Genomic DNA, 13054 nt, shown 5'->3' on the forward strand with positions numbered 1-13054 from the left:
CTGCACCCAGCTAATTTTTGTATTTTTAGTAGAGACAGGGTTTCACTATCTTGGCCAGGCTGGTCTTGAACCCCTGACCTTGTGATCCACCCACTTCGGCCTCCCAAAGTGCTGGGATTACAGGTGTGAGTAAGCCACTGCGCCTGGCTAATTTCTGTATTTTTAGTAGAGATGGGGTTTCACTGTGTTGGCCAAGCTGGTCTTGATCTCCTGACCTCAGGTGATCCACCTACCTTGGCCTCCCAAAATGCTGGGATTACAGGCATGAGCTATAGTCCATGGCCTGTTTGCCTTTTTTAAAAAAACAAATTCCTTGATTTTCAAGACTGCTCATTCAAAATAAACTCATAAAGAATGGCTCAAGAACAAGTGCTTTCAGTAATTTGTAGACCTATTTGGGGGTGTGTTGTTCACTCAAGTTTTGGTGGGTGTACATGTGTCGTCATTTCGTTGGCTTCTTCCTTTCCCTGGTCCTCTCACATTTCTTCACTCCACCCTGGTCTGTTGGACCCCTGTCCTGGAATCAGAAGTTGAGGAGTGGGAGACTTACTGGATCTAGCCAGAGTTTAAACTCTTCTGTCTACCTCACCTGGATGGATTTCCAGGTAGACTGGTTCTCATGTTTTTAAGACATAAAAGACCCTTTGGGTTTATGCATACATATCCGTAGCCTCTTTGGTGTATTAGGAAAGAAGGTGAGAAATAAGCTCGCCTTACACATATTTGCATTTATGTGTAAGGATTTGTGTCGGATTTCCTCTCTCAATCAGTAATTTAGGCAGATGCTAGACCATGCCTTGTAAAACATGCCAAAGGTTTTGCTGCATATCTTTTAGTCAAATTAAAAAATGGAAATATTTAATACATTTTTTTTTTTTTGAGATGGAATCTCACTCTATGGCCTGGGCTGGAGTGCAGTGGCACCATCTCAGCTCACTGCAGCCTCCGCCTCCTGGGTTCAAGCAATTCTCCTGCCTCAGTCTCCTGAGTAGCTGGGACTGCAGGCACATGCTGCCACCCTTGGCTAATTTTTTGTATTTTAGTAGAGATGGGGTTTCACCGTGTTGCCCAGGCTGGTCTCGAACTCCTGAGCTCAGGCAATTTGCCTGCTTCAGCCTCCCAAAGTGCTAGGACTACAGGCATGAGTCACCACGCCCGGCCTTTTTTTTTTTTTTTTTTTTAACACAGGGTCTTGTTCTGTCACTCAGGCTGGAGTGCAGTGGCAGGCTCATGACTCATTGTAACCTGGAACTCCTGGGCCTAAGCAATCTATCTACCTGCCTTACCCCCGGCATAGCTAGGACTACAGGCATGCACCACACTCCCAGCTAATTTTTAAATTTTTGTGGAAATGAGGTCTCCCTATGTTCCCCTGGAACTCCTGGTCTCAAACAATCCTCCTGCCTCAGTCTCCCAAAGTGCTGAGATTACCAGCATGAGCACCTGGACCTGGTCCAATAAATATTATAAATTCAAATTAGGCATTTCACTTCCATCCTTTTACAGGATTATTTGATAGTTATTAATGTATATTGTGATTGAGTTTTAATACTTTGGGAAAACAGAAATTACTGTTCCAGTACTTACTTGTAAATTGTTAAAGTCCACACAATGCACTTAACCTTTATCTTGTTCAACAGATTCTGTAGCACATGAAACACTTGAAATATGTAAGAGTCACTTCTCTGGGCACTTTGCTGATTTCGTCTGCTATTTATTCACTGATTCGACATTTTATTGATCCATTACTATCTGCTTGGCAAGGTGCTAGAAAATAGGAATACTAAGAAAAAGGTTAAGGCTCCTGTCCTCAAGGCCCTCTCTCAGTCCAGTTTGGTCAAGGCTTGATGGAACACAGCAGTGGCAAACAAGCACGAGGGGCCTTATTTCACCGGTGTGCAGTCCTTTTCCAGCTCTGAAATTATGTCTATCCAAACATCCTAAATCAACAAATCAGTTTTTCTAAATCATACAAGGGCAGCTAACAAACTGGGAATAAGGCTTCGATTATTCTGACTTGATTCAAAACGATCACTGCCAATTCTTTGCCCTGCCAATCCTTTCTTTGATTACTAAGTTAAGCTTTACACACCTCACTTGCAAGAGGCTATGCTGGCTTTCTGGAAATCTGTAATTAAGTTCAGTGTTTGTGGGATGGAGTGTAATTAACGACCATTAATTACAAAGTTTCGTTCGTGAGAGCCTCCCAGACTAAGTAGCAGAAACACGAGAAGCTGATAAAAAGCTTTCCTCATTTTTAAACAAAAGTCGCACGGGACAAGGGAACGTGGACTGCCCTTGCTTCTCCCGTGGACGCGGGTGGATTGGGACGCTGGACCGTGTCTCCCCGCCCCCACCCCCACGCCTCCTCCAGTGCTCAGCCTGAGGCCTTCGTCCAGGAGCGCTGCCGCTGACCCAGGCTCAGGAGCTGGGGACCCCGGCACAGACTCCCGGGTCTCGGGACAGGCGGCGACTGCACTCACGGAAGTGCGCTGAGCTCTCCCCTGTGGAAGGGCGCCTCTCCTCCCCCACTTCCTCCTCCAGCTCCGCGACACAGCCTCCCGGGCCGGCTCCTCCTCCTCCCAGGTCTCCTCCCAGTGCAGCCGCGGCTCTCAGGCCCGAGGTGCGGCGCTCACCCCGGCAGTCCCCAGCTTCAGAAGCGGCGGAGCCGGAGGGAAGCCAGGGGCCGTCTGCGCTGCTGTCCCCGCCCCGCGCGCTCTGCGCCCCTTGTCCCTGGCGGTCGCTCCGAAGCTCAGCCCTCCTGCCTGCCCCGGAGCTGTCCCGGGCTAGCCGAGAGCGGCCGGCAAGTTTGGGCGCGCGCAGGCGGCGGGCCGCTGGCACTGGGCGCCTCGGTGGGGCGGGGGGAGTTGGCCACCGCTCCCGGCTCGGCGTCCCGCGCGCTCTTCCACGATGGCTTCTCCGCCGCGGCGACGGCTGCGCCTCGGTCCCCGCGGCCTCCCGCTTCTTCTCTCGGGACTCCTGCTACCTCTGTGCCGCGCCTTCAACCTAGACGTGGACAGTCCCGCCGAGTACTCTGGCCCCGAGGGAAGTTACTTCGGCTTCGCCGTGGATTTCTTCGTGCCCAGCGCGTCTTCGTAAGTGGCCGCACTTGGAACCGGAGCCGGCCCCCTCCCCCACCGCGCGCACCCACCCAGCCCGTTTCTTCATTGGGATTGATTTCCGAGAGATCCCGGCGTCTGTCTGTCTCACCCATCCTACCCCTCAGAGTGGTTTACGTCCTGGGTGGAGGAAATATTTGGGGAAAGGAACTCCCCGTGGTACCCATCACCCAGTTACATCCCGCTCCTCACCTCTTAAAATTGGTTGGGGGCAGCGGGAGAGTTTTAAAGCAGACCTGTGCTTAAAAATCGGGGAAAGTGGGAAATCAACAAAGGCTGGTATTGCCGGACTCCCCACCTCCTGTGCCAACGTCGAGGATTTGGTCAATATCATCCCCGAACTTCTTTTTCTCCTGTACCAGTTAGGCTTCTTGGTAGCCTTTTTCTGCTTTACAGGCTTAACGCCCGTCCTTTTCAGTCTCCCTAAACAAGCCCTCCCCCACTCTTTCCGCCTCTGTCTGATTCTGTTTCTCTTCACTCCTTTTGCAGACATTCTGATGACTTAAAATGACCATACTGTCCTATTGAATTCATTGTGTCTTATCTCTGGGACTGTCAGACATTTGCACATTTGAGGTTGAACAGATGAATTGAATGTGTCATCTGTTCTTTTTATAGTGATTCACTATTTAGGTCATTGTTCAGAAGGAACAAGGGTGTTTGCTGAGTTTTCACTCACTGCAGGTCATTTGAATATTGCAGTATTTCATAATTCAGTTATATTTTCAAGTTGCCAACGTTTCGCGTTGCAAGGGCCGTCAGGATTTGTAACAGTTATTGTCATTATTGTGTTAGAAATTGTCTCCCACTTTACTGAATGCTGACATCATTCTCACCACCCCACCCCCATGGTAGCGTTAGGAGTACTGTTTTAATGAGTGTTCACTGTTTTTTTTTTTTGTTTTTTGTTTTTTTAATGATGTTTAAATATTGTTTTCAAGAGAGAAACTGTTCTTAGAGTGCCTTCTAAACGCTTAGACATTGTAACAACATATTTTTGTTAGCATATTTTCTGTATAAGATGTCCCTTTGGGGTGAAGTGGAGGATAATTTTGACGGTTAGTACGTGGATAGAACCATCTTCCACTACATACATGCCTAATTTGAGGGTGGTCTTAACGTTTTTCTATGACTGGTTTAGAACATTCAGCAGAATTTAGTCTTAGTGTTCTTCTGAATGTTACTGAGTATCATTCATTTTGGTAACAACCTTCACAGCAATACAGATTGGATGCAGTTAGTGGAAACTTTGTTAGTGGAGACATTATTTTATGTAGCAAGCTTAGTTTTATTTGTTGTTAGCAGTTACAGTGCTTTCTGTGAGACCTGGTGCACAGATTTTCCAACATGATAAAAATAATCATTATTTAGGCAACATTTACCAATTTCACATTCCATTTAGTCATTTTAGTCAGCGTTATCTTTTTAGTTATTATTTTTAACCACAGGGGTGTATACCAAACGTTATCTTTAAACATTTTTGTTTTCAGATACTTTCAAGTGTATGCCTTTATGAGACAGAACATTTTAGTTGCTCCCAAGGGTTCAATTTAAATTTAATTTGTACAGAAATTCTAATGATTTTGAAAATATATGTCTTCGGTCAAAAATTAGCATTTAAATACTTAATACAAAAATTAACCAGACATGGTGGTGCACACCTGGAATCCCAGCTCTGTGGGAGGCTGAGATGAGAGGATTGCTTGGAAGGTGGAGGTTGCAGCGAATGGAGATTGTGCCACTACACTCCGGCCTGGGCAGCAGGAAGAGACTGTCTCAGAAACAAAAACAAACAAAATCAAAAACAAAAACAAAACACAAAACAACAAAAAACTTTAAAGTTAATGGCAGTGTTTTACAAATGTTACTGTTAATTCTTCAGCAATGCTCTAAGTTTAGTGTAAGATAAATGAGAGGCTGATAAACTTCAAGTGTTGTTTTTTTTTTTTTTCCTTTGGAAAATGCAGTAATGTTGAAATATTCATGATATTTGCTACTGCTGATTACAAGCCAGGGTGACTAATCTTTGGCCACTCATTATAATCAGTGACTATGTTATGACCTCACAGGTTTACATGACTTCACTCATAGACCTTTAATGATAAGGAGAAATTGAACTTGGGTTTGGTTTCATATAATATTTTGAAATATTCATCAGCAACTTTATTACTGATAGACTAGAGAGGCTCTAGGTATAGGTAACTTAAAAAATGGAAACCAACCTTGAGTTTTTTTTTTCTTTTTTTTTTAAATGAAATGTGTATGAACAGAGGTTTTTACTCACTGAGCTTTTCAGATTTAACAAAAATTTATGTAAAATTATGCTGAATTTTCTAAAAGGGCATTTTAAATTTAACAAGTGTTGGAATCCAAGGTACATGGGATGCCATTTCCAATATTACCAGTTGCATTTATTGTTATTTGGTATTACCATCAACTTTTAAAAGAAGAAAAGCCACATAATGAAAAAGTATTTGTCAATTAAAGAGCACCTTTCTTCTGACGGGAGGATTCATGAGGAGCAGTGGTTATGACGTCCACTCCTGTTGCTTTTTCCAGTTTTGGTGTCCACATACCTTGGGGAAGCTGTAGAATTATTTTCTGCCTAATTTTTCTCTTGATAGAAAATTATTATTGAATTATCTACATAGTTTTGTTGTGAAAGTTAATGAGTATTTATTAAAGGGAAGGACAAATAAAGTACTAAGCAAAATGTTAAGGCTCCCCTCAAAAAATCACTCCAGAAATGAGTCGTGTTTGAAGTAAAAATTCCCAAAAATAGTGATTTTCAAAATTATGAAAAATAAAGCATTTGCATTCTGTTTTTTTTTCCCTGTAAGCATTTATGCTATGTTTGTAAAACTAAAATTTAAAGACTGTATGCAGGCCAATAATTAAAGTCATACTTTTCTTGCGGAGACTAATTGGAAAAATTAAAAATTACATCCTAGGTTTAATTATAATGATGACATCTTATTTTGGTAAACATGTTTTATAATTTGCTAAGCACTTGTATCTCATTTCATTCTATAGCCCACACCACCAGCGGGGAAGTAAGGGGAAGCAGATACACTCATTCTTACAGATTAGGAGGAAACGGAGGCAGAAGAGTTTGCAGTCTAGTTATTTGAGTAGGTTGGTGTGAGTAGAGGGTAAGAAAGGGAGGGATCCGAAGACGGTGTAAAATTCAAATCCCACTTTTTAAAATTCAGATATTGAATTTTTAAAGAAAATAACTGAACAATTTTAAAAGTCTTCAAATATATGTCATACAGTTCTCATTTTATGTATTTCTTTATTTTAAAATAATGCTATGATGAATAACACTGGATTCTTGCCTTTTCCCCCATTAAACACTAATGGAGCCTTATCTTACAGTTGACAATGTGTAGATGTGTGTCTTACAAGCAGAAGGTCCTTCAATGGTTCTCAGTCCTAACTTCATGTTTGCAATATCTGAAAGCCTTTTAAGTAAAACTCCTGCCCTGGCTGTATCTTAAATCTAAAAGTAGATCTCTGACTTGATACTCCAGTGGCCTGGCCTGTAAATCATTTTTCATTGACTAGCCTGTCTTAACTCAATTTAACTAAGAAGGAACTCTTCACCAAGAGATGTCAGTTGCACCTCTATTTCTATTAATGGTGGCATCATTTCCTCTGTAACCTTGGAAATAATTTCATATTCCTCCCTCTCATGTTCTATTTTTCTGTGTCTCTCCTACTTCACTACCTTAATATCAGTCAGTGATTAGTCAGCAGGCAGAAGCTCCTGGAAATTCTTCCTTTTAAAGGTTTTCTTGATTCCATCTCTGCTTTCTACTCCTTATTTCAGTATAGTTATGACAAGTGTAGTCCATGGCACTCAGGTCCTCCCCAATCCCTCTGCCCATCATTTGGCTCTTAAACCTGCAGAACATCTTATCTGTTTCTATTTGTTTTATCTTTCTGTAACATCCTTTTTCATCCTGGTATTCTGTTGCAAAAATTTTCATAATAAAGCTTCCGTTGCCAGCAAGAAAGTCCAAACTGCTTAACGTGGATTAAGGTCACTTGCAATCTGTCCCAACCTGTGTGTATTTTTAAAACTTCATGTACCATTTCTACTCTTACCATTTTAACTGTTTTCACAACACTTTACAAAATGATGCCAGCTCATTTTTTATAAACTTCAGAGTAGCTCTGACTATATTGGTTGATTTTTCTCATCATAAATAATATAAATGTATATTAGGGGACATAAAATTAGACTATAATTTTATTATTTAGAAAGCAATTCCTATATTGATTACTTCTGATTAAGGACATAACAACATTTTATAGAGCATTATGAAAGACAAGGGAAAATATATGGAAATTGTAGTTACTGCTTCTGTTTTACATCATGTAGTTGTTAACTGGCATTTTTGTTTTTCTTTTGATTCAAAAAAGCATTTTTTAAAAAATGAAAAGCAAATCTGAAACTGGAATTGTAGCTTTGAAATAACATTCAGTACTATTTCATACACATTTATTTCTGTATACATGTATGATAGTTTTTCAGAAGTTCCTTTTGGTGAAGGCTCATTGATCAACTCAGAGTCAGCTAAATATATTAAACATGCTTTATCTTAGAAAGGTCAGTGCTGAAAGCAGACAAACAAGTTAGTTTATTTGGAGGGTTTGAAAAATGGACTTGTCATTGTTTGGCAGGTTGCCCCTTCTTGGTTGTCAAGGTCACATTCCCTGAATCAACTGCCCTTCAAGTACACTTTGGATAGGGAGTACATCCAAAGGCCATCCTCCCGATTGGTTCCTCTGAGCCTCTTGTCTGTCTCCCGCTCACTTCCTCCTCTGATACCTCTCCCTCCCTATCTCTCTCTCTTTTCTCTTTTTCTATCTCTTGTCCTTCTTTTCTTTTTCTTTTCCTCTATCTCTTTTCCTCCTTTCCATCCATCTTTCTGTCCCCTCTCCCAAACTCAATCCTTTATATTTTAGCACTTCTTGGCGTGGATGTAAACCTTAATTTTGAAGTCCCAGAGAGTTATTTAATGGCAATGTTTCCAGTCATTAAACAAAATGTAGAGGATGGGGATTCTGATGATGTTCTTGGACACACTTTTTGGAGGGAAATGGAGTCTATCAGGAGAGAGTTGCAGGCATAAGAAATTAAGTCACTCAGCTTCAGATTTACACTGCTCATCAGTGAAAACTCTTGTCAACCTTGCCTCACCCTGTGTATTCTCCCCACCTCTCCACTATTGATAAGAAATGTTTAAGCCAATTTTTCTACCCTTCTTTCTCTTTTTCTCCTTCCTTTGAGTTAATCACTTGACCATTAATGGCCCTTTGAAAAAACTGAGGAAAGAAAAGCCCTTTTAAAGACAGAATTTAAGTTTTACATTTTCTACTCTTTTAGGGAATAACTTATTAATGACATCAATTGTTTTCAGGACCAAGATGATAATTAAATACCATCCTCTTGTATTTTCCTGGTATTTCAGATTTTCTAAGTTTGCATTTATTTATTATCACCTTCAGAAAATGTGTTTTTAAAGTAATTATAGTGGGCATTGTTGTCTCCATTCAATAGAAAAGGGAACAGAGTTTCAAAGTTACTCCTTCAGTTGATTTGCAGTGTCTGTAAATTTTAATTCCAAACTGTTTCCATTAGATAGTGCTGCTTAGATCACAAACTTTTTTTTTTTTTTCTGGTCTGTCAGTTTTTTTACCCTAATTAAGCTGTTGTACACATTCATTAGTCATTCTTAGATGAAATTCAAGTAACAATTATTTTTATAGAGTATTTTATTAACTTTGTTTTTTGTAGTGTGTGTTCCTTTTTTTTTTGAGGTGGAGTCTCACTCTGTTGCCCAGGCTGGAGTGCAGTGGCACAATCTTGGCTTGCTGCAACCTCTGCCTCCTGGATTCAAGCAATTTCTGGCTAATTTTTGTATTTTTGTTAGAGATGGAGTTTCACCATGTTGGCCAGGCTGGTTTTGAACTCCTGACCTCAAGTGATCTGCCTGACTGGGCCTCCCAAAGTACTAGGATTACAGGTGTGAGCTACCGCGCTTGGCCTGTGTTGCTTTTTATTCCTTAGTTTTTTTATATAGCATCTTTTATCACCTTGAATCCAGTTTTCTATGCAAATATTTGTTTTTCACTATGCAACTTCCTCGTAAGACTTTAACATATGTCTAAGATAATTTTGCTTTCTCCATCTCTTCATTGTTCTCTTAAAAAACTTAAATATCTTAATGATAAGTTTCATATCGAGATGGCATTTTGGATGAAAAACTTGATTCCTCTGCTTTTTTCCCTCACAAATTTAGCATGTAAATATTGACACATTCCTTTTATATTATTCTGCCATTTCTGTGGCATTTCACCAGTGTGCAAGTCTGCACATGAAGGTATGCTTAGGAAAACTTAATGAACATCCATATTTGTACACCTGAGTACCATCATTTCGTGCCTAAAATGTGCAAATAGCCTGATGAAAAGCAACAGGCTTGTTCCTGGTCTTATCCAAGGAACTCAAGCTATGTGCTGCCAGTAGAGTGCTGTTTTCATTCAGATAACTCTCCTACCGGGCTCTTTTTCTCTGTCTTTGTTGAAGGCCTTCTAATAACTTTCCAGCTCTCTCTGTCTTATAGTGCCAAGTAAAGAAAGTATCTGAAACCCAAAATTAAGTAGAGATGTTACATAAGGAAATTGTTTTAAGGGTAATTTAAATAATTGGATGTTTAATAGAAGATGCTTTCTGCATTTTTGAGGGGTTCAGACATAGTGGAAATGACTTATTTATATATGGCTACTTTAAGATTGAGACATAGCTATTGAATTGACTTTGCTACACCACTGTCCATTTAAACTTTTCTTGAGTTCTTATGTGGCAGGCTCAAAAGATGAATTAGAGTACCCTGCATTCAAAGAGGCAATTTATCACAAGATAGGCAGAATAGTTTTGACCAAAAAATTATAAAAGATATTGTAAGACAGGGATCCCCAGTCCTCGGGCCATGGACGAGTACTGGCCCACAGCCTGTTAGGGACCATGCTGCACAGCAGGAAGCGAGCAGCAGGAAAGTGAGCATTACCACCTGAGCTCTGCCTCCTGTCAGATCAGCGGTGGCATTAGATTCTCATAGGAGCAAACACTATTGTGTGAACCCTGTTGTGAAGTGTGCATGCGAGGGATCTAGGTTACATGCTTCTTATGAGAATCTAATGCCTGATGATCTGAGTTGGACAGTTTTATCCTGAAAGCATCCCCCTCTATGTCTGGGGAAGAAAAAGTTGGGAACCACTTCTGTAAGGTACTATTTGAAGACAATCCAGAAGTGATTTTTGCTTGTAGGTTTCCAGGCAAAGCCTGAGAACCAGTTTTCCTATCCTGACCTAGAACCTGGTATTATCCACAACACTTAAGAACGTGTACATACCTGTGCTTATATTACTCTCCTTAGGACTACTGTGGCAATGACCCAAGCAAGCACTATTCAAGATATTGACCCTGAAAAGCAAACTTACCTGAACTGTTCTTTTGCGCTAGTATGCACTCAAAAATAATTTAATTCTGATGAAAAGGGGTAATTGTGTGATTTTGGGGTCAAATTTTAGACCTGTTAAAAAATCGTGTATATAATAAATTTATATATTGTAGTTTACACACACACACACATACACACACACACACAAAGTTTCACTGTGTTAACCAGCTCTGCTCTAGATAAAGAACCAATGGGGTTTTGATGATGAGCTGCTCTCTTAGGTATGGGAGATGGGGACTCTCTTACTTGTAGCCTTTTTTTTTTTGAGACAGAGTTTTCCTCTGTTGCCCAGGCTGCTGGACTGCAGTGGTGCCATCTTGGCTCACTGCAACCTCCACCTCCTGGGTTCAAGCGATTCTCCTGCCTCAGCCTCCTTAGTAGCTGGGATTTCAGGCTCATGCCACCACGCCTGGCTAATTTTTTTAAATTTTTAGTAAAGATGGGGTTTTGCCATGTTGGTCTCGAACTCCTGACCTCAAGTGATCCGCCTGCCTCAGCCGCCCAAAGTGTTGGGATTACAGGCGTGAGCCACTGTGCCCAACCTCTTTTTTTCTTATAAAAGATTTTTGCTGAATGAAAACTAAGTTCATTTTCTACCCGGAATCATTTTGCTGTGATAGGAGAGAGCCAACATTGGTCTTTTACTGATGCCAAATATGACTGCATGAAGCTCTATTAAACAGGGCGTGGTTTGGTTGGGAGTTACATCTTTATTTTGAATTTGTGGATTTTTAAGATAAGTGTCAGAAAACGGGATTCTTTGTAACCCTGCAATTCGTACAGCCAGCTTTTGTCTAGTGTAGATGAGATTTGGCAGCTACTACCCAGAATAAGAAATTGATTTTAAGAGTTCAAATGAATACATTCCATATTTAAGATGTACATTCGTTCTAATTTCACAAAAAGGTGAAAAGCAATTGTAAATGTTTCCTTTGCCAGGGTAATTTAAGTGACTTAGTATTTAATGAAATAAAATTGTTATGGTGATAGCATTTTAGGATTGTTTTTGTCTACCTGTATCCTGTTTTACCTGGCTGAATTCCCCCATCTGTGTTCTGATACAGCATACTGTCTCTCAGACAGGGTTTCAGACTACAGTTGGATAACTCACAGATATCTCAAACATATTGATAATAGAATTCATGGTTTTTCTCTAAATACTTATTTTATTTTATTTCTTGAGACAGGGACTCGCTGTTTCACCCAGGCTGTTTGCTTACTTTCTAGCACTTGTAATCACAGCTCACTTCAGCCTCAATGTCGGGGACTCAAGCCGTCCTCCTGTCTCAGGACCCCAGCTCCACCCCCAAAGTTGGGACTACAGGTGCATGCCACCACACCCAGTGAATTATTTTATTCTTTGTAGAGATGGGGGTCTTACTATGTTGCCTAGGCTAGTCTTGAACTCCTGTAAGTACTTAATCTGCCTTCTGCTTCTCTGCTCTCTAGGCTTTTCTCCCATCGATGCATGCAAGAAGGAAACCTAGGTGGCATTCTTAAATGTCTTTTCTGTCATATTCAGGCCTCCAGCTATTGCTGTTCTACTCCAGATGTTTTTTTCCGTCTGTCATCTATCTCTCCACCCACCCTCCTACTGCAGATCATGCTCACCTGCTCGCTGGGTTGTGGTCAGCCCTTTGCTTTCCTTGTTCCATTTTTTTTCTCCCTCTCCCTTAACGCTTTCCCCATAAGGCATAAAATTTAGTTTTCTTTAGTAGATGATTTCATTCTTCTCCTTAAAAAACTCGGTGTCTTCAAATGAACCTTGGGATAAAACAAAGTTTAACCATGGCCAAAAGGCCCGGTTTGACTTAGCTATTGCCAGGTTCCTTGACCTTATCTTGTGCCACTCCTGGCTTGCCCTCTCCTTCAGCCATACGTTTCTTCGTAGCTCCTGAAGGTTCTTTCTTGCCCGGGTCTTTCTACTTCTGCCTTGCGTATTCCCTCCATCTTTTCATTCCACTTCCCTCATCCCCACTCCCCACTCCCCTCCATCCTCAATACACAAATGCTCCTAGGCACCCTCCTTCTGATCCTGTGCATCTTAATGTTGTGGTGAGTTCCTTAGAAATAACTTCTCAGTCTACTTTATCTAAAAGAGGACTTTCTTCCCCATTCTTTAAAGACGATTTCCTTAGAGAGACTTCCCTTTACCTAGAGGAAATCTTTCCCCTCTCATCCTTGGAGATAACTGCTCTGTCTAAAGAAGATCCCCCCTCCCTATTCCCAAAAATCTCTCTCAGCTAATTTTTTGCTTACGTGGTAGGACTTGTAATAGTAATTTGTTTGTTGTCAGTTTCTTGCCTTTGCCTCTAAGAGAATTTAAGATAATTCCTCCATTAAGAGCAGGAACCAGCTGAGCACAGTGGCTCACGCCTGTAATCCCAGCACTTTGGGAGGCCA

The 13054-nt window shown here is 41.1% G+C and overlaps 1 protein-coding gene across 1 annotated transcript in view; it reads left to right on the forward strand.

The window, feature by feature from the left end:
- Positions 1-1592: 1592 nt before the first annotated feature.
- Positions 1593-13054, forward strand: part of ITGAV (integrin subunit alpha V) — a 92024-nt gene continuing 80562 nt past the window's right edge. The window contains exon 1 of the mRNA XM_003907705.5: positions 1593-3095. Within this exon, the coding sequence (XP_003907754.1) occupies positions 2911-3095 (185 nt within the window). The 5' untranslated portion in view covers positions 1593-2910. The remainder of the gene's footprint in view (positions 3096-13054) is intronic.

This window comes from Papio anubis, chromosome 10, assembly GCF_008728515.1.
Source record: "Papio anubis isolate 15944 chromosome 10, Panubis1.0, whole genome shotgun sequence".
NCBI lineage: Eukaryota > Metazoa > Chordata > Mammalia > Primates > Cercopithecidae > Papio > Papio anubis.